General features: G+C 40.6%; 1 protein-coding gene and 1 pseudogene across 1 annotated transcript in view; both read right to left on the bottom strand.

Moving 5' to 3' along the window:
• NETO1 (neuropilin and tolloid like 1) overlaps positions 1-22915 on the bottom strand; it is a 110195-nt gene that overhangs the window by 38872 nt on the left and 48408 nt on the right. The window contains exons 5-6 of the mRNA XM_047086443.1: positions 4410-4451; positions 4164-4291 (exon numbers count right to left, since the gene is read on the bottom strand). Coding sequence (XP_046942399.1) covers positions 4164-4291; positions 4410-4451 — 170 coding nt within the window. The remainder of the gene's footprint in view (positions 1-4163; positions 4292-4409; positions 4452-22915) is intronic.
• LOC124517172 (uncharacterized) lies at positions 22103-22232 on the bottom strand (annotated as a pseudogene).

Genomic DNA, 22915 nt, shown 5'->3' with positions numbered 1-22915 from the left:
TCAGGTATGTGATATTTTATATTCACAGTTCCACCGACGGGGCTGGAAATCCTGGGTTGTCATATCTAAGATTCTGCCTACAATTAAGTTCATCATATAATTAACTTTAAAGCAACTTCACTATAAAATATTGACTTACTATAATTGTCAAGTTTTCCTGTTTATTTAATGCTAATTTTCTTTAAAACATTTTTGAGTCACGTGACAACACATTAAACACTAATGTGAAGTTTTAAATGATGGGTGATTACTAAAAGCTAGAGTTTTATTGTCCCAACACCTTAATCGTTAAGTTAATTATCTTCACCGCTGTACTTTTATAAGCGTTTGACTTATTTCTTTTCCTATCTTAACAAATTTGACAATTTCCCCCAAATAGTGTGGTTTTGTGACATCACACCAGACCGGGAGTCAGGATACGGAAATCTCGCCTTAGCTCTGTACTAACAAACCAAATATTTGGGCGCTTATCAGAGACTCATCACGTTTTGATCTTGAAAGGAGTTTAATGTTACCTGGGCCAAAAAATTACCTGACTTTAACATTATTGTACAAAATTTCTGCTAAACTTTATTTGGATTCTTCTTATGGATTTGATTTTGGGGCAGCTCCATTATTAAAACCAAAAGCAGAAACCCCATTTGTACTGAATCAAAAGCTATTCTTTTTCCAGCTTTGAGCAATCAAATAAATTGTAATACTTGAAACACTGCAGATTAACCCTTACCTGCCTGTTCGTCTGTCCTACGACAGTCCTTTAAATGTCTGAAGATGGCTACCACATCCATTTTTCTAGACGCACATCAGTTTGTTGTTTTATTCTGAGTTTTAACTGAATGACAGTCATTTGGCTTGGTACTAAGTATCTAAAGAAGGCCCAGCCTTCACGGAATTAACATTCAAATAGGTACCCTGTTGTGATCATCCAACATTCTTCCCTGTTGGTTCTTTTCTGTACCGGATCCAGAACACGAAGCCATAACACCCTGTGGCCATCCTCGTTCTAGAATCTACAGAGAGACATCTCTGGATTCCACTCTTAACCCGGGTAAGACTTCTTTATCCTGTCTTAGCTTATTCACCTTTAAAGGAGCCAATCAGTAGCCGATTTCCAATGTTCTTTCTGGCTCTAGCATGCCAAATTCTAAGAAATCTGGATGAATCACCTTCTAATTAAAGGTGATCATCTGTGTTACTATTTTCTATTTGTCAAAAAGTCTGAGAAGCAATGTAAATACTTGATATACGTTTTAGTAGAACCCCAGTGAGCTATTTATTAGCACCTGCATTGTGCAACTATGTTTCAATCCCCAGTTATCATTCAAAAATCCACCACGGGCCACTTCAAGTTTAACTTGTGCTTTGACAGTCTAGTCTCACAAGCTGCTAGGAACTCTGCAACAACAGAAAGCCCACATAGGCAGTCATATTCTTGCTTTTCTCCACCGTTATTCAAAGCCACTTCCTATCCTATCACCTTTAATTTCACAGAGAAAGCCTGTCACAATAGAGTCATCTTTGTCTAACTCTGCAGGCGGCTTCCCCTTTGGGTCACAGAATGCCAAATTCTGTAACAGACAGGTACACTGGGTATTGTTACTCTGGAATTGTACAAAAGACAGCCTATTTACCAGCCGGGGGAAAAAAAAAACGATGTGTGTTTACACTCCCATAAAAACCCTCTCTTTAACACTCCAGGGACAAAGATGCCGGGAACAACAATGAGGTGGGACTCAAATGTTTCCAGCTGGAAAATTTTTTTTTCTAATCTTTCATTCATAGAGTTTAAGAAAAATGAATAGCATTTGCATGTGAACCCACAGATTATGTAAGAGAGCAATCTAGCTCCCTTATAATCCAGGCAGGGGGTTGCCTTTTATGTTGGGAACATTCTTGGTTTTTTTTTTTTGTTTTTTTTTTTTTTTAAGGAGGGATCACTGTGTCTTTCTTCATAATACAACAAACGTTTTCAAAGATTTGTACAAATGCAAAGAGACCTGCCGGTGGAAAGACTGGAAGCAGAGCACGGCTCTGAACCTCTGTAACTGGAAGTCTGGGGAGAGGGTGCTGCACGTTCACACTGCACGCAGACCCCAGAGACACATTGACGGGAAAGTCAAGTGAAGGAAGCCAACACGCTTCCTCAAGATCACTCTATTTTCCCCTCATCCTGGATAGCCAGCCACCAAATTCTCCTTTTTCTATCGTGACTATTCCCTTTACCTGTCTACTGTCACAACCAGCCTCCACTGTGGGCATCACGTCCACTGTGGGGATCACCTCAACCATGGGGATCACCTCCACCGTGGAGATCACCTCCACTGTGGAGTTCAACCTCAACCGTAGGGATCACCTCCACCATGGGGATCACCTCCACATTGGAGATTATCACCACCGTGGGGATCACTGCCGCATCTTCCTACTGAGTCTTCTGCCTGTAGTGTTCAGTCTTCTGTCGCTACTTCACAAGGAAAACCTACTTTTCCAGAATGCAAATCTGATCACACCATTTTCCTGCTTCACACTCTTGCGTGTATCACTAATGCTAGTGGGGTGAATCCAAGTTCTTTAGGGTTCCTACAGAGCCCTTTGACTTAAAGACTCACCATCCACCTCCATACATACTCATGTTCTACTTGGTCACATTCAATGACTCAATTCCTAAAAAAAGCTCACTGTCCTATGATTCTATGACCCTGATGGCTATTCCCTCTACCTAGAGAGCCCTCCCACCTTGTCTACCTGATACAATATTGTTTTTCATTAAACTTCAGTGGACACCCTGGCGGAATTTGATTCCACGTGTGACTTACCTTCCGAGGTATACACGCGCTTCTCCCGCTCTCTACTACACCTTATAAATACCTCAACAAGCCTGTCTCATTCCTTGGATTAGTAGGTTACATATTTGTCTAAGAATTAAACTGGAAGCATGAGGACAGTGGCCGACATGCTTTTTTCATTTCTCCAGCGTGGTGCTCGAGATTTTACAGAGCCACTAAATCTATTAACGAAATAACCAACTGTTTCAAGCTCAATAAATAGTCAACTACAAACCCAATAAATCAATAATGCTTGGTTGAAACAATATAACTGAGGAATAACAATAAAGAGAGGAGGATAAGCAAATAATCGACAGTCTCCACCTATGATAGTGACTGACACAAAATCATTCCCAGTATTTCTTCATATCTTAATAGTAGGATAAATATGGTTGTTCTAAAGAAGTATTTCCAAAATAGTGGCCTGGGTTTGAATCTGACCTCTAATATACTTAATTTCATAACATATACATTAGCAATTTTAAGAAAGTATTGCCAGCATTTGAAACTCAAGGTAACCTACATAAAATTCCAACTCCTGCCACATTATGAAAAAATTGGAGGATTTGGTAACGCAGCAATACTTTTTCATAACGACAATCGAAAGAAGCGTGATACAGGCGCCTGGGTGGCTCAGCTGGTCGCGTGTCCAACTTTGGCTCATGTCATGATCCGGCGATCTAGGAGTTTGAGCCCTGCATCAGGCTCTTGTGCTGACAGCTCGGAGACTGGAGCCTGCTTCGGATTCTATGTCTCCCTCTCTCTGCCCCTCCCCACTCAGACCGTGTGTCTCTCTCTCTCAAAAATAAATAAACATTAAAAATTTTTCAAAAAAAAAGAGAGAGAGAGAAAGGAGGGTAAGAGGAGGTGAAGACCTGGCTGGTCTCTTTGCCTGGGCACAGACCCCCAGCCTTATCATAAGGTATTTTATATGCCAGAGATACATGATTTTACAAATCTTGGGCAATTTCTTCCAAAGATAGGATTTTAGGTTAAAACAAGAACAGAGTGCAGATACTGACAGTAAAAGCGTATGTGTAATTATACTTAGAATCTTAGCTTACAGATAGCATTTCAATCCATTTTTCAGCGGGGGGCAGTTACATTACAGCCTCTTGGGCAGGTGATCAAATGCCCTCTTCAGCACCCTCTCCATGTTATTTACGACATCGAAAGTTTCCTTGGATGGGGAAAGACAGGTTGCGTTTCAAAACCGAAAGAAAATGACAGCTTATGATCGCACTCTGAAACCTACTAAGCGCGTCCAGTGGGTTAAAGGACGCGCATGTTGCAGACGCTTCCCAAGCTGACTGTCGAATCTGTTTTCCCCTTAAGACTGACCTTGGATCGTGGAGGTGCCCGGATGTACCACTTGCAATCCACGGCCTCGCTGGCAGAAGCTTTGCCTTCCTTCATAATCTGTACAGACTCCACAATTCCTTCTGGGCCGCCCATCTCAAACTCACATGCTAAATAACGAAACGCCAAACAAACATACAGAAATGGAGCTTGAATAATAAACCAAAAGTATATTTCAGAGCAGAAAACAGAGACCTCTGAACATTATTGAATATCTACGTTACCAACCTGGTAATGGTTTCAAAACGCCAAGGTCCTTAAAGTCAGGATCTTAAAAATTGAGAAAAAGATAATTAGTCTTATTCTGCATTTATTACTTAAAACGATGTTGAGTAATACACCATTACATTATTCAGGAATCTGCCAAGAAATAGATTGAGAGAAATTAAGTGGCCGAACAAACGCCTGCATGGTAATGTTAAGACCGAGATGTTAATTTATAAAACCGAACTATTACCACGGGGTTTTTCGTCAATACGCAAGAAGCCACTTTTCAAGACCTTCCAAGGCCACTCTTCATGCAATCGTCAAATGGAAATACTGCTCACCGCTTCGGACTCCACAATCGGACACTGGTTGTTTTTGCAAAACGTATCCATAGGTAAGTGAGGCTTTGAATAAACTTCCATCGCTGACACATACGGTCATTTTGTCTGATTTCCCCAAGTTTTTCTCAGTAGTCTGCTGTGCCTTCTCAACCCCGGCTCTCTCCCTGCCTTTCCCCTCACACCAGGTCCCCAGGACCAGGTATGTGTCCTTGTCTGCTCATGTACTTGGGGGAAGCTTGATTTATCACAAGTCTCAGAAGCGGCCTACTTGTTATAGGCCAAGAACGGTGGTCTTGATTCCATATCCTGAAATTGATTTTGAGGTTAGTATGCAACCAGTGAAATATAATGGTGAGCCTAGTGGAAGGCTTCTGAGGAAAGTTTCTTCGAGAACAAAAAGAAACAGGGTGTATTTAGTTTTCTGGCTCACATTCATGGTCTGGTTTGTACGGGGACCCGCTGGGGTCATGCATGGTGGTCAGCTTATGAGGTTGACAGGCGCTAATGTGAGAAGATGCTAACCTTAAGGCTGAGCAGAATGGAACCATGGAGAACCATGAGTCCTTATGGATCTCCCTGGTGCACCCTCTTCAACTACTCCATAGTCACACTTCTCTGGGCCTTTTGCTTTTTGCAACAATGTACGTCCTTATAACCTGTCACTTTGAGTTGGATTTTCCTTAACTTACGGGTAGAGGCATGAAGGCTATGATTTTTCTTGGAGACACCTGGTATCCAAGTTAAAAGGTGACTTTGACATTTAATTTCTTTTTACTACTATGGTATTGGCTATAAATTAAAAATCTTATAAAGTTAGAAATATGTTGGGAGACACTGCTCATCAACAGTCGAGGACTGAAATATGAAAGGGTAGCAACTCTCAGGAGGCAATTATTTCTGGATATCAAGGCTGTGTGTGCATAGATGTCTGTGTGTATCCAAGGGCACTTCTTTGTATGTGTCTATCCTTGGATACACGAGGCCCATGGCTTCAGGCTGACTGTATTACCGTACTTATCTTCATTACGGTTTTTTTTCCTAGTTTTGTTAAACAGTGATGCGTACTGATATATTGAAACTAAACGGCCTGGATTAGCCAGGCTACAATTTAGCTATGTCAACTATTTAGACATACTTTATCGTAGAACACAATTATAATGTGGTAATACATTTGGGTTTTTTTTTGTTTTTTTTTTTTTTAATTTTTTTTAACGTTTATTTATTTTTGAGACAGAGAGAGACAGAGCATGAACGGGGGAGGGTCAGAGAGAGGGAGACACAGAATCTGAAACAGGCTCCAGGCTCTGAGCTATCGGCACAGAGCCCGACGCGGGGCTCGAACTCACAGACCGCGAGATCATGACCTGAGCCGAAGTCGGCTGCCCAACCGACTGAGCCACCCAGGTGCCCCAACATTTTGAATCAAGATATAAATTCCTTTGTATAATTATTTTGAAAACAGTCCTCTTACCTTTTAGAAGAAAGAAAGGAAAAAAAGAGAAAGGGAAGGACAGAAGGGAGGAAAGGAGGGAGAAAAGAAAGAAAAAGGAAAAGAGAGAGGGAAGGAGGGAGGAAGAAGTATTTGTAGGCAATCTTTATGAAAGGAGCAGAAATGACGATGATCTAGTCAGTTTGGGTCAGGATACCCCCAAGTACTTTTTTTTCCCTCGTCTAAATTAATGGATATTTGGTTATTCTTTAAAAATGTATATTTATTATCTACTTTGTACCACAAAAGAACTATGTTTTGTACAGAATTGCTCAGATTGGTTGTCACCATTAAGCTGTATTCTTGGTATTGAAGACACCAAATATCTTTCCTTATTTTTACACCAACCTTGCCCACCTCAGTTATCCAGATTCTTTATTATCCATTATATCGGTTTTACTATTTTGCATAATGCTTAATAATCGTCATCACCGATTACAATGTTTCAGCCTTGTGTGGCTGTTCTTGTGATTCTTGTGGAAGGGTAGTTGGTATTCTATTTTCTGGTCTGAAGGCTAACATTTGTCATTTTTATAACTCATGTCGGGCAACGTTGAGAGAAATGCCAGTTCTGGGAGTTGAAAATTTATTTTTGTCTTTGTATTAATGGTGAGAGTGCTGATGGTTAAAAAAAAAAAAATGGGGGGGGGGGGAGAAAAAAAACTTCAGGAAAAAAATCATTTCTGCACTTTCATTCGAGTTAGCCATCAGTAATTTCACAGTGACAATAACAGATGGCCCCCATGACCTGCAAAATACACAGAAAATAAACGACACGATAATTTTTTAAAGCAGCCTAGACCGAATTTAAGAACACGAAGATTGATTTTTTGGTCCCAGGTTGTTTGGGGGCAATGATAGAAGTTACTATGCAGAAGCACAACGAAGCTAGACTTGGAAAGCCATCTTCTACCCAGAATCTGCCCAAATCCGTTCTCCACTAAGCAATCCGAATAAGCTTTGAAAAATATAAATCAAATCGTAATACTCACCTGACATTCCATTGCCCATGGGATAAAATCACAGCTGTTTTGAAAGGACTGTAATTCTCCGTGTGCCCTTGCCCCTGACCCCTGGCCCAATGCCTTGCCTGCTCTTGACTTTGCTGTCTCCTCTCAAGACACGTCAACACTTCCTGTTCCTCCAGTATGTGACCTGCCTCTCTTCCTTGCCTGTACTGTCCCGCCCAACTACCACCCCGTGGGTGGATCTTTCTCCTTCTTCATCTCATGACTGGAGTGTTGTTTTCTCAGGAAAGCCTTCCTGGATGAGCGTCTCCAAAGTAGCCCTGCCTCTCACTTTCTTTTCTCCCTTCACCACTTCTTTGATCAAAATCCACTATTGTTTTACTATTTACTTTTCTTTTCTTTTTTAAGCTTTTTAAAATTTATTTCGAAAGAGAGCAAAGAGCATGTGGGGAAGGGGCAGAGAGAGAGAGAGAGAGAGAGAGAGAGACAATCCCAAGCAGGCTCTGCGCTGTTAGCGTAGAGCCCGAGGCAGGTCTTGAACTCACGAACCTTGAGATGGTGACCTGAGTGTAAATCAAGCGTCAGACGCTTAACCCACGAGCTACCCAGACACCTCTATTTGTTTGCTCTTCTATTGGCCATCTCCTCCCACCAGACTATAACAAAGCACACCCTCTGAGGGACTTCTTACCTGTTGTTCCTCTCTCTCTCTCCAAGACCTAGAACATTGCTTGAGCATGGTGGGTGCCCCATAAATATGGTTGAATCTAACGTATTTATTTGTGTATATATAAAAAAAATAGTTACTTAATATGAGGTTGATTTTGTTATACTGTTGACATACTTACTACACGTATAACTACATCTTTCCCAGAGGGTCTCACAGTAAATTATCAACTTAGGTGCTATTTGAGAGAATAATCTCTACTAAACCAAACCCAAATCTCTTTCTGGGCACCCAGCTGACTCCGTTCCCCCCAACCTCCCTTGCAGTTGTGGGTAGCTGTGGAACCAAGTTCTGCGCAATGAAATGTGGACAAAGTGGCTGAACTTCACTTGAAGGCTGAGCTCATAAAAACTACCGGAAAAAAATCCCTCTTCCGTCTTCCACGGTCCACCTCAAAAGCCACCCAGTGAAGGTGCGGAATTGCACCAGCTTCAGCTCCTGGAAGAAGATGTGTTGTACTGCCTCTTCCTTGACTCTGATTAGACCACAGAAGCAAGAATTAACTTCAGTTACCGGAGATCACTGAGCTTTTCGATTTTTTATTCTATGGCAAAAGTCAAACTACGTTCATACTACTGCTAAAATGTTACCGTTCCACATTCTCAGTTTCTCGGGAATGTACGGCAGTTTCCAGACATGATATGTGATGACATCATCACTATTACGGTTACTAAAATATTTGCCTGTGTTTTCCAGAACACTCTAAGGTAGTGGGTTTAGGCTATAAGTGATGTACATTTTCAGAGATTAATCCCGTTTATTCTCAAGGATTTTATTGGGCTAGCTTTAATTTTCCCTGCTGTAATCTCTGCAACCTGATTTTTGTCCAATACGTTGTTATGTTGAAATCTAGAATTACGTCTTGGGGCGCCTGGGTGGCTCAGTCGGTTGGGCGTCCGACTTCGGCTCAGGGCATGATCTCGCGGTCCGTGGGTTCGAGCCCCGCGTCGGGCTCTGTGCTGACCGCTCGGAGCCTGGAGCCTGCTTCGGATTCTGTGTCTCCCTCTCTCTCTGCCCTTCCCCCACTCACGCTCTGTCTCTCTCTCAAAAATAAATAAACGTTAAAAGAAAATTTAAAAAAACGAAATCTAGAATTACGTCTTGAACTTACACGGAAGCACAACCAAAATTCAGGACATTTTCTGTCTTATTTCAGAATTACGTATATGTGTAAAAATGTTTAAATTTTTTTTCTAGTTTTAAAAACTGTATCTAAATGTATGAATATTCTGAAATTCAATATTTCCCCTGAAATAAAAGAAATATATTTGTAATATTCTTCTTCCCGTGAGGAGGGACATTTGCCAGAGATGAAGGAGATCGAGAGGCTGACTTTCTCCACCACCACTCCATGGTCTACGTCTAAAACTGGAGAAAAGGACGACACTAATATTCCAAAGGAGTATCTTACTCATGAAGAGGAGAGGTCGACTCCAGATTAAAAGGGAAAGCCGTACATAATAAATGAAATCATGACAAAAGCCATCATTCCTTCAGCTTCATACATGCGAATCGTTTGTTTTATTGTGATTGGGGCAGAAAAATATTTTCTGGCAGTTTTATCGTGGCAGTTTGATTGCAACATTATTTTGAGATCAACAGCTGTTCTCAAAAGGATTGAATATTTTAGATGTAGATCTAATCAGCCTTTTCCAAAGGTCAAAGATCTTTTAGCACCCTTTTGAAACTAAAAATGATAAAGGCCCTGAAGCATGTTGCAAAGGGAGTTACTGTCCTGCCGTGGCTGGAGTAGCTCACACGTGGCTGGAGTAGCTCCCACGAGACATGAGGGGCCTCGGGAAGCAATGCAAAGCGACCACTGCTGAATATCTACTGGCTGAGTAGTCAGGAAAGAAAGAAGTCAGCAGACTCTGCTGCTTTCTAACCACACAACCACCCGGAGATTGAAAGTTTTAGCCTTACACGAGAAGAAAGAGTTAGTACCTTGTCGACAGACTTTTACTTCTGGGTAACAAGTAGATGTTCAGACATGGTTGAGCCGCTGCTTTTGCTCGAACTCATCAGCGTCAGCGTGAACCAATCACCAAAGGCCTCCTAAGTAGCTGCTTGCCAACAAATGCAAGTCGTGCTGCAATATTCCAGTTGTTAGCAAACTTTTGAATGTTCTGAGTGATGCTGGAACATCTGTGTTGACATTTGCATTGACGTTGCAAACGCAATGGTAAATAAAACTTCTGATGCCTTAGCAGGTTTCAAGACAATGGTACCAAACCACAGCCATTCGTATTCGTTGTATAACTCATCATTACACCTTTGTGCGGGCAAAGAACTGTTTTATTTCAAAATCTCCTTGACAAAGCACTAAAAATTGCCACTCTTTTCAATCTAAAATTTCAAGGGCCTGTCTTTTCTGCAGAACGAACATAGTGAATCTGTTGACTTTAAGGAAAACAACTGATAATATTTGCTGCCAATGATAAAATTCAAGCTTCCAGCAAAGAAAATCGTATCCATCACTGGGCATCCGACAGCTTCTCAATACTTAAAAGCATTTTTAAATGTGACTGTTGACTAAATGTGCAAATATAATTTTTGGTGTGCAACAATGGACTGGGTCAACATTTGGAAGATCTGTAAAACAGTGATCCACTAACTGTCAAATGTTAAAAACTCAGGCATGGGTAAAAAAAAGATAGATATTAATGTAACAGAATACAAAAAAAATCACTGATATGGTTTCGCATTCCTCACTGCAACTAACCTTTAAGGAGCTATCACTTTCGGAGGTTTGAGGTAGAATCTATCTGAAAAGTCTATGAAAACACTCTTCTCTTTTTCAGCTACATTATCTCGTGAGACTGAATTTTCTTTTTTTTTTTTGAATTTTTTTTTTTGAATTTTCTTCATATACTTCAACCCTAAGAATACAATGCAACACATTTAATAAACAAGTAGATGTTGAGAATCCAGCTGTCTAAGAAGCCAGACATTAAACAGAATTCCAGAAACATAAAGCAATGTAATTCTTCTAAGTATTATTTTAATATTTATTAATTAATATTTTAATTTCAATCGATGCTGTTAAAATGCTTTTAAAATAACACAGAATAGGTTTATTAGTGTAATTTTTCTATGAATTAACAAATAGAAATTTAAAATGCTATTAGCTTGAATTTCTACTGTAATGAGCATTGAATGACACAGCCGTATAAGCCAAAGCCCTATGAAGTCTTCAGTTGTTTCCCGAGAGGACAGATGTTTTAAGACCAAAATATTGCAGAACTTCTGTCCTGGCCAACCCCACCTTTGTATCGTGGGTCAACGCCTTCTTGCAACAAAACTCGAAATTGCAACTTATTAACTCGGGGCCATGCGACGCATTTATTTCATACTTGAAAGAGATTTCCACAATGCCAGCCAGATTGTAGACGGACTTTCAGTAAATGAATATTTACCCGATTAGACTACAACTGAGTCAAGTCAGAGGCATATTCATCTTATAAATGAACAAAATGGAGGTTCAATTACTATAGAAAATGCAACTTGTTTTGAGCAGAAACCTAGAAGTTTTATAGCTAACGTACAATGTTAAACCAATCATTCAATACGTCTGGAATGTATTTTTCCTGAGCTGAAAATGTGGTTGGTCTAGGCTTTTTCCAGTTCACGGATGCCATTACATCACAAAACAGTGGTATTGCTCTAACAACAGTTTATGGGAGAATGTAATTGCCTGACCTGGCCATGCAAATAGAACTATAAAACCCTCTGATTATAAAACTCAACTTCGATACTTTGATATGTTTTGCAAGGCACAGCTCAACTCCCCAACAGGATCATCTTGGAGAAAGTATTTCCCTCAAGCTTCCATAATTTCACACATCCTGAATTCTGTCATAAGCTATATAATGTCTCCACGTCTCACGTCTATTTACTTTGGAAAGTCCTGTGATATCTGTGGGTATATCTGCATTCAATCAGCTCTCGTATGGAAACTAACTGCCACTCCAATGGCCAGGTCACTGTCTCTAGCATTCCCTCCTTGTCTGTGACCCATCTCAGCGTTGGCTCCCTGTTTCCTACTCAAGATTGAAAAATACTGACTTTGTAGTTTTTGCAATCAGTTAACTGAATTTAAGATGCCGTTTTTAAAAGCAATTGCAAAAAATCTTGACAGTGCAGTACTAAAATAGCTTACATCAACATATTATTTTAATAATATGATTCCTTTCAGTCTTGTCTAGAAGGAACATTGCTTTAACAGAGAATCCATAGTATAACATTTTAAGCATTTTCCAAGGTTACTGTTATCGATAAGTATGAGGCTGGCAGTTACAACTTCACAATAGAGTTTCTCTTCCCAAGGGTTGTAAGGTGGGCACAGAGTTTGCATATCATGACTTCCGGTTTAACATAAAATTTACTCATATATGGGATTTAGAAATGGAAACCTAAAGAATTTCAGGGAAGAATTTTACAAGCCCTTTAATATATTACCGGTATTTGCATGGCTTGTACAGAAGTTTTGTTTCCTCATTTTACTTATTAAGCTGTAACACAGGAAGCTTTCTCACGATGCTTGTATTCACAGTTTTAAATAAATTGAGAAGACAGAATTCTCTTTTACAAAATGTATGCAAAGAATATTGATTTTGCTCGTGCTCACGTTAAACAGGCTTTTGCAAGGTTTGTTTTTGATAGATAGTCACAAGATAGCAATATTCTTCTATGGGGAAAATGCATTGGCCATGTAGAATAACAAAAAAAAAAAACTTGCAGGACGAAGGGAAGAAGAAATCTTCAGAAAAGCAAAAGAGTAATGAAGGCAATTAAAAAAAAATCCTCAATTGTCCAAACGTGTTTGGTGTTTCCATATTGAATGCAAAGGAAACCAAGCAAGTTCTTGATCATTAGCAACGCCCACCCCCCGAATTCTCCCAGAAGCCCCTGTTCGCTCATCCAGCTAAGTACCTCCTAAATCACATGAAACCTCAAATAAATGAGTCCATCTTTCAAGCCATCTTTTTCATAGACCTGGTTTAATAGGGCATTTCTTGCTGGCACAACAAATGCTGACCCTCCCAGCAAATGAACACCCCCAACGCCCTCTTCTTTCTCAGTTACTTCACGTTTCCCGTTTTCCCAACACTCAGCAATGCTTATCAGTACGCACAGGGGAGATACAGGCTTCCGGTTCTGGAACGAGTAAGTCACAGGAACAAAAGGTACAGTGGAGCGAGTACAGTGGATGAGGCCGTAAGAGAGCTGTACGGTGACAGGTCGTAGCTACACCGAAGGTGAGTGTGACACAGCGTATACAGAAGTCGAGTCACTGTGTTGTACACAGGGAACTAATGTCACCTTGTGTGTCAACTCTATGGAAATAAAAGAACTTTTTTACAAAAAAAATGTTATTTCATAGTAATCAGGGAGGGACAGGATTCTTGACCATAGGAGAGTTTGGAGCAAATACTACGACAGGGAGTACAGCACTTGCCTCTGAGGCTCATAACTACGAGAGAGGAGCAGGAAATGACGTCTTGTGGGTGAACTTGAGAGTTTGGGCCCGGGCTAGCAGGTGTGATACTTGGCTACCGAGGAGGAAGATATTCCTGGCTCTGACATGCCAAGAATTGAACGTGCGGGTGGCACCACAAGTTGTGTGTGTGTGTGTGTGTGTGTGTGTGCGCGCGCGCGCATGCTAGGGGATGGCATTATCCTCGCATCAGCCTCTTTTATCCCGCTGTGTCACTGTAAGCTAAACAAATTGTCACTGAAAGTGAAAAAAAAATACGTACGCGAGAAAAAGTTACGTTTTCCCAAATCTTTTTTGAAAATAGCAATGCAAGTATCGTGAGAAAGCCTTGTAAGTGACAGCTAACTAAATATGCCGCGGACGGAATAAAGGTGTGCAAGCCGTGCACGTGTAGCTTCAAGACAAGACTTCTCGTGCTTCCACTCGATTTGATGAGCCTTAGCCGGTTCTAAATGGAGCTGGAACGGCCTCTAGTTGGAGACCGTGGGAGCGTCCTCTGTTGGTGCCCTTGGCAAGGACTGTGGAGTTTTTATGCCAGGGGCTAGCAGTGCACAAGGGCAAGCGGAGCCATCGCGGGGCTGGGGGGGGAAAGAACAAATGCAAAATGCCAAGCGCTGGCCCTGCAGGAGATTCTCATGAGAGCATGCGTGATTCATCCCCTGATCCGTCCTGGGGATGCTCAGGGGATGACATAACAGCACGAACTGTCGCCCATCCGGACGAAGAGTTGGAGCTACTGTGTTCTGTCTTCGAAAGGAAGCGTGTCCTAGTTTTAACCCCCAACTCTCATCTCCGTTGACCCAGGTCAGAATCAGGGAACTCTAGCCATCCTTCTGCACTTTGAACCCACAAAACCCAGCCACGCACTTCTTCTAAAAGCCACGTGTGCGCGACGCATCATGTGGGAAGGCTGAGGTTAAGAGGACCCAAAATGATTTTCCAGTGAGGCAGTAAAACATGGAAGAAAACCCTCTGAAACCATATTATGTTAGAGGAAACGACCCTAAAAGCAAAACCGAAACATACAAAACATCAGAGAGGAGGTCAAATATGAATTTCATGAGGAAGAATTCACCAGAAACATTGAATGATGCTAAACCTGCGTGAGGCAGCACCGATTCCTGAGAGAATTCTACCTTCTAAGGTATCAATTGCCTCTTTTCTAATAAATTAGGGTAGAAATATCAACTGTCCAAAGCAGAGAACTTACGAAAATGAGCCAGGTAACGGATAAGATACAGATTTCCTAAAGTGCTCTATACGTTATTCTGTTCATGTACACTTTAGAATTTTAGCTCCCGGGTGGTAAACGGATATAGTAATACCTAAACTTTTCGAAACTTTTTAAAACATGCCTAAAATATTATTGTTGCTCTAAAACCATATTTACAAGTCAAATCCCACCGTGTAACCTCACTGTCTATTCTGCATATTGTACTTATTTCTGTTAGGAAGCATCGTAGCTTTGGGGTTCATGAAGAATTACTCTCGTTTCCTCAGATGCCTGAGGTAAGATGGACAATCCCTGCAGAAAACTCATAATGCAGTTCCTGATGCATATTTACAAATATCGAAATAAGGACAGATACCCAGTAAATGCCCAGACATCCACTTTTCCTTTAACATATGACAACATATACTAGGTATAAAAAGCCCTTTTATGTCAATTTAGCTCAGAATCTATACCCTAGTTTTAGATAATGGTAGAATTGAGCTCATTTGAATATGTATGAATCCATTTACAAAAAGCATTCTACCTAGTATCACAGCTGGAGATTTCAGAGACTTCTAGATGCATGCACCTGTCTCAGAACTGGAGAGCCCACTATGTACTTCCTTCTTCATTAGCAGGTAACTTCGGTCCATTTAAGTATAGGGGGATTAAACAGTTACAAAAACAAAAATCCTGAATCATTTCATCTGCATTTCTTGCATTTCTTTTTGTCCCCCTGGAACTAATTTCTCCAATATCACAGCAATTCCTAAGGTTGGAATGAGTGGCTGAAACCGGTGGTTTTTAATGAGCGTTTCACTTGAGAACACAAGGGATCAGTCAACACAAGTTCTGAACCCATGTGAAGAAAATTAGACTACGGCTTCTTAAATTCCTCGGCCTCTGAGAAAGAATTATTTCTCGAAAGTTTAGCCTCCATCTTGGGGACCGGAAAGAATTATAGATGTGGGATCTCCAGACAGAGCTGGACTGTCAGGGTCCACTTGGACCCAAATCTGTCATCTAAGGATTGCAAGAATCAAACACGTTTCCAGGGGCACCTGGGTGGCTCAGTTGGTTAAGTGTCCAACTTTGGCTCAGGTCATGACCTAACAGTTTGTGAGTTCGAGCCCTGCGTCGGGCTCTGTGCTGACAGCTCAGAGCCTGAAGCCTGTTTCAGATTCTGGGTCTCCCTCTCTCTCTGCCCCTCCCCACTCATGCTCTGTCTCTCTCTCTCTCTCAAAAATAAATAAAACATTAAAAACATAAAAAAAAAAATCCATGTTTCCGGCCTAGGTCAAACACAACTCGATGTGTCTATTGAAATGTAAGTCTTAGAACATTTAACAGTGCTGTACTGACATCTCTTTCCATTGGCATTTAAAAAATATTTGTGTAACTGTAGAGCTGGTGCTATGTTACCAAACCTTAAATGCTTCGCTTCCCTTGAAACTGCAGTTAAAGACTCAGCGGTTTATTGAGACACTTGATAAATCTGCATTCCCTTTGCTCATTTTTCTGTCATTCAAATATAAGAGCACTAAAGCTATTTCATTAAGAGGTGTGAAAATAATGCAAGGTTTCCCCAAAGTAATGGTCTAAAGCAATACAAATCAATATCAGAATTCTTAAGTTGAAAGCAGAGAATTAGGTCTCTCTTGTTTAGTCAGAGAGTGTAATTGATGGGGGATTCTATCAGTTTTATTCCTCTAGACTTTTCATTTTATCCATCACTAGACTTCTCCTGATTACCTGAGCTGAAAACTTCTAAAACAAAATTAACTTGACTCCTTCACACTTTTGCTTTCACCAAAAAAAATACCAAGAGCTCTCAAATAGTCTTTGTAAAATGTCTCACTACTAATCCCCCTTTCCAATCTACCATGGTCTTCTTACTCCTGGCCTCCTTCACCTTAGGGTACCAGAATCCTAGCCAGTCTCTTTGCCTTAGACCCCCTTCCGTCCAGTGCTTTGTGTATAATATTTGAGCTAAAGTGACACACAAGAAAGAAAGAAATCCTCTCATCTACGGTCACGTGATTTTTGCCAATGGTGCCAAGACATTTAATGTTGGAAGGGCCGCATTTTCAGCAACTGGTTCTGGGAAAACTCAATATCCATGTGCAAAATAGTGGATTTGGACCTTTATCTAGCATGTACAAAAATTAAGTCAAATACATCAAAGACCTACATGTAAGACCTAAACCTATAAAACTCTAAGAAGGAAACATTGGTTAAAATCTTGATGACACTGACTTTGGTAAAGATTTCTTGGATATGATACCAAAGGCACAGGAAACAAGAGAAAAAAAATAAACAAATTGGACTTCATGAAACTCGAAAAAAATTTATGCATCAAAAGAATATCAACAGAATAAAAAGTCAATCCACTGAATGAGGCAAATATTTGCAAAGCAGGTATCTAATAAGGGACTAACGTCCAGAATGGGTACAGAAGTCCTAAAATGAGACAACACCACCAACAAAAAAACAACAACCCACGATTCAAAAATGGACAAATGACTTGAAAAGACCTCTCTCCAAAGAAGATATACAAATAGCTAATAAACACATGAGAAGATGCTCAATATCACACATTCATCATTAGGGAAAAGCAAACGAAACTACAATGAGATATCACCTCATACCCATTAGAATGGCTACTATCAATAAAACAGAAATGACAAGTGTTGGTGAGGTTGTGAAGTAACTAAATCTCTTGTGCACTGTTGGTGAGAAGGTAAAGTGGTACAGTGCCTATGGAAAACACTATGGCAGTTCCTAAAAAAATTAAAAATATAATTACCATATGACTCCGAATACCACTTTTGGGTGGGAGCAAAAAACAAGGCAGAGTGGGAGATGCTAATCATATCAGATTTATAAAAAGAGAAGAAAATGGAGGGCATACAATATTTAAAGAGACAATTTATTCAGAGTTTTAAAAGCTGTTGAGAGACAGAACATATTTAAAATAGCCCACGAAAAAGAAAAGCAATTTCTTCAAAGGAACTAACACTTGTATTCAACAGAATCCAGAAGACACTGGAATGATGTATGCAGCATGCTAGAAGGTGAGTGCCAACTCGAGTCACACCTGCAAGAAGATATTATCAACACATATTCAAATCCTAACATCCAGAGTATCTACAGACTGACAGTATGTGAGAGACAACATAATATAAAATGGGCAAAAGTTCTGAACAGGTATTTCACACAAGAAAAAATCCAGGTGTCCAGGAAACATAATATAAGCTACTTAATCTTATTATTACTCAACAATTGGACAATAATTAACACAACTATGTCATCCCATTACACAGTTACTAATCAGAAACACAGATTAAGATTGACATCAAGTTTTTGTGAGGGTGTGGGATGAGAGCTCTCGTCCACTGCTGATGGTAATGGACATTGTTACTCCTCCACTGAAAAAGAATTCCATTTTCTGCTTTGGAACTGGGTAGTCAGTTGGAGGTCAGAAACCCCTTGAGAAAATTACCAATGGTGGCTGGAAGAACACTTAGAAAAATCTTACTGGGCTTTTACAGACACCTGTGTTATTTCATGGTGGAACATGTGGCGACACTGTTGCCTGGGTAACACAGAAAATGGCAATGCAGTCCATGAACTTGGGGGTTTCACTGAGGCGATTTCTAGAAAAAAAGCTGAGTGTCAAATGCTTTCTCTTAGGTGCATATGATAAGGTACAGATACAGATCAATGTGACAGGAACTTTTCATCAGAATCAAGGGGAGACTTTGCCAACTCAGGACTCCATTATCATTTGTCTATTTCTTACTTCTTCAACTTGAAAATTATTCTAGAAGTAAAATCAAAGTTGGGGGCAATCAATCCAGAGTGCCGACAGTGGACCCTCTCCTTTGTGGGAGAGCAGAACAGTTCTGTGACTGTTGGTTAACTGCAGAGAGAAGGGGCACCTCAGGTGACTCCTCAGCTCGGCAGCTGTCTCAGAGGATCTTAAGCGCATTTCCCCAAAGCAAGCTGGAGTGGATCATGTTGTGTGACACAGTAAACCTCAAAGTCCTGCTGACTCTTATACCAGCTTTGATTCAAAGGGGCAGAGAAACTTCAAAATGGAAAGAGGCCTCCAGGGTGCTAACCTCCTCTAGTCAGGAAGGATGCCGACAAGCCTACTCCCTGAGAACATGGGCTGCTTTGAGGGGGAAGGAAGCCTCCAAAATCAGAGCTCCGAGCCCAGAGTCCAGAGCCACTGCAGCCCCAAACAAGGAAAATTTCCTGCTGCCAATCATAAGAAATGGTAACTCATGTCAGGCTGGATTCTAGAATTACTATGAATGACAGTACTGTGAGCCTCCCGATATTCCTCTTTCTAATGGGAGGTTTCTAATTATGGTTTTCCATACGGGTCTCACTGTTGCACGTTAGGTGGGAGGGTGGGATGGACAGGAGCGCAGATAATGTGAGTTTTTAGTTTACAGGTCTGGCCACCCAGGGAGCTGCATCTGAACAGCTGTGCCAGTGGGGTGCTGACACGCCGTGTCATCTGCACTTGGACCCAATATATAGATGACAGGATATTAGGCTTCAAGTTGTGTCATAGGAGGTGACACTTGGAGGCTCCTGAATGGGGTGAGCACCTTTAGCTTGTGGCAAGTATGTGGATAGTTACAGCCAGGGGTCACACTGAGGTAGCCAATCTTCAAAGATGCTCTCCAGCAGAATTCTTCTTCTCCAGTTATAGAGATGACAGTTGCCCATCAAGAAGTGGACGTTATGTGCCTTCCCTTTGAACCTGAGGTGGCCCCTGCACTCAGAAATGTGTGCCATCCTGCACTTCTGAAGCCAGATGTTAACAGACCGGCAGTGTCTGCTTCCTTCCTCGGAGCATTCACTCTTGGGTTGTTCCCTCTTACAGAGCCCAGCAAACATACTGAGAGCAAAGTCAACAGACTACATGGAAAGGCCACATGGAAGAGAACCAGGTCTCCCCAGGCAACAGCCCCAGCTGAATTCCCAGCTTATGGCCAACACCAACTGCTTGGCATGGGAGTGAGGACACTGAACCAACTCAGTGCTCAGGCCATCATCACATGAAGCAGAGGAACCAATTAGCCAACAAAAATGCGAGAGATGTACATTGTTATTGTTTTAATGCACTAAACTACAGACCTTTGTGTTGGTGTTTGTTCTTGTTTTTATTCCAAAAGGTTGATACAAATACCAAAGATTAGTGATCTATGAAACCTACATACAGAGATTCAAACACCATGCAGTAAGTAGCCTCTAAGAATGCCCTGCATGTACCCCCCACCCTTGATAGTATTCATGTCCTTGGTGTAACTGCCTCCCCTGCAGTGTGAGCTACACCCGTAGCTCACTTCTAACAAATAGTGACTCACTTCCGGCAATAACAATGGAACGTTACTTCCAAAATTTGCTAGAGAGACAGTGGCTTCCATCTTGTTCTCTCCTTTTCCACACTTTCCCATCTCTGTCTCTCTCTCTCTCTGTCTCTCTCTCTGTCTCTTGTTTGCTCTAATGGAAGTCAGTTCTCATACTGTGAACTATAGGGAAACCCCAGAGCAAGGAAATACTATCTCGGACCAATGGCCAGTGAGGACTCGGCCGTGTCAATAGCCATGTGAGTAGCCATGCGATGCATCCTCCCTGAGAATTGCAATGTGAGCTGATAAAGATGTTACCCACTGAGCTATCGATCTTTCTGGCATGCGTCTTAAATAACATTAGCCTTTGATTGGCCCCGCAGTAAGAAAATCCAACCTTTGTACTTCTTGATTTTTAGTAGTTATTGTTAATCAGAAATATCACACAGTGATCAAGAACAAAACTAAAAGGGTATCAATATAGTTAGCAGTAATTGTTTGGAAATTGTTAGCAGGAAAACCACATACAATGGACTTGGTCCCACCATCTATTCACTTTTAGAAGACTCCTAAAATCAATAACATTTTCAAGCAGAAATATAAATTCTCTCAGGCACTTGTCTCTCGCAACTTGAGGATATTAAGGAAAATATTGACAAGAGCATATATGCTGGATTCTGCCTCTGGCAACAGGCTCCTCCATATTTAAGAAACAGTATTAAATCACAGGGAGTAATTTAGGACATTCCGCTACGGACAGCTCAAATCCTTGTGTGGCAAAAGCATGCTGGAAAGAGTGTAGCCGCTTCTCGTGAACTTCTTCCTCAAAATAAAAATAGATGGTTTGATCTTCAGAGCAAAGTACTCCTTTTTAACATTTTAAGCCTATTTTGTAGTAATCAAGACCTTATTCAGCTAGTATTTTCAGATTTTAAAAATTAAACACGAGGCATTTTTTTTAATCGTGGAATACCCCTGGCTAATTGAGATGTTATGACTGATTTGATAAAAATACTTATATTACAATTTGGGGGAAAAAACGTACACCTTATTACCATAAGTTTACAAAAAACATTTTATTGTTTATCTATCAAACAAAGAAAATAGGTAATACATTCTTTTGAAACGCCCATGATAGCTATTGCAATTATATGTATAATTTTCCAGTATTAATAGCACAGAAAAGTAAAAATTAGCTAAAAATATAAAAATGGAAGTGTGGTTATATATATATATACATGCCTATATATGTGTGTGTGTGTATATATATATATATATATATATATTCTATTCCTAAAACACACACATGCCTCTGTAATGAATTCCGTTTTTCCACTAGCTTAGATGGAAATGTTTTTGCATAAACTCCACTGCGTTGTCCTTTCTTCCATTTATTTTCCATCTGCCATCCACTTACGAAGTCACAGTCCATCTAAATCACTCCTCCTCTTTCTCCCTGCTCCTTCTCATCTTCCTTTCTCCTTATTTTCTCCCCTTTTCTTTGTCTCTCAATGTTCTTCCCCACTTGTGTTGAGAACTATCCTGGAGAGTGTTAACAGAAGGCCTCAGGAATCATGTGGCAATCACATCCAGCCAGCAGAGATAAGAGAGGTCCTGCTACATAAAACTGTGCCACGTTCCAATCCAGTGACATATATGCACTTATCACAAACACTAGTTAATTCTTATATTGGATGTGGCTGCTTTACAGAAACGGACAAGCTTCTGAAGGGCTGTTATGTTTGCTGAAATTTTGAGAATTGATTAATATTTTAAAATTAAATGATGCTATCGGGGCGCCTGGGTGGCGCAGTCGGTTAAGCGTCCGACTTCAGCCAGGTCACGATCTCGCGGTCCGTGAGTTCGAGCCCCGCGTCGGGCTCTGGGCTGATGGCTCGGAGCCTGGAGCCTGTTTCCGATTCTGTGTCTCCCTCTCTCTCTGCCCCTCCCCCGTTCATGCTCTGTCTCTCTCTGTCCCAAAAATAAATAAAAACGTTGAAAAAAAATTAAAATTAAATGATGCTATGATTTCAAAAACACTGGATATCAATACTGGGTTTATTTCAAAATGAGATATTTCCATAACATTCCTAAATTTTGTCCTGGCCATAAAGCGTTTAATTCGTCTTAGGAATGCAAACACTAAAATATATATACGGAAATCTGGATTTAAAGAGGCTCATTTAAACTGATAAGAACAGATACTACACTCGATCGTAGCCAAAAGGCCAAAAAGAGATAAAGTTAGAGAGGGAGAGAGCCAAACCATAAGAGACACTTAAAAACCGAGAATAAACTGAGGGTGGATGGGGGGTGGGGGAGAGGGAAGAGTGGGGGGATGGGCATGGAGGAGGGCACCTGTTGGGAGGAGCCCTGGGTGTTGTATGGAAACCAATTTGAGAATAAACTTCGTATTAAAAAAAGAAATTAATTAATTAAAAAAAGAGGCTCATTTAAAATGTTTGAACACATTAAAAGGTGTAATATAATTGTACTTTCATTCCTTCATACGCATGTTAAAATTCCTTCCTTAAACACTGAAATTCTGATCATGAAAATTTTCACACAATGAGACATGCAGCAAACATAAAATAATCTTAGGCAAAGGCAACGATGTTACGTGTAGATCGATTTCTAAATAAAATATGCGGAAAGTGAAAATGTATACTTTTTTCTTTAAATACATAAAATTAATTTTGAATTCTATTTGATGTGACAAAGACTGTATTTAGGACATGAAATTTAAATACTGTATCAGGACCTAATTTTTCTTAGCTCATTCGATTTAAATATTCTCAGTCTGTATTTCAAAATTTATTTTACTGGTGAGAGACACATGCAACTGAAGCTCAAACATGTAGATGGCGATACTCTGGGGCCAGAAAGACTAAAAGGTTTCTATTTTCGCTCTTGTACTAGAAGG

This window comes from Lynx rufus, unplaced genomic scaffold, assembly GCF_022079265.1.
Source record: "Lynx rufus isolate CCGP_SWC_20201006 ecotype Redwood Valley unplaced genomic scaffold, mLynRuf1.p SCAF_20, whole genome shotgun sequence".
In the NCBI taxonomy this organism is placed as follows: Eukaryota; Metazoa; Chordata; class Mammalia; order Carnivora; family Felidae; genus Lynx; species Lynx rufus.
Note: the sequence above shows the minus strand (reverse complement) of the source record. Positions and strands in the feature narration are given on the sequence as shown.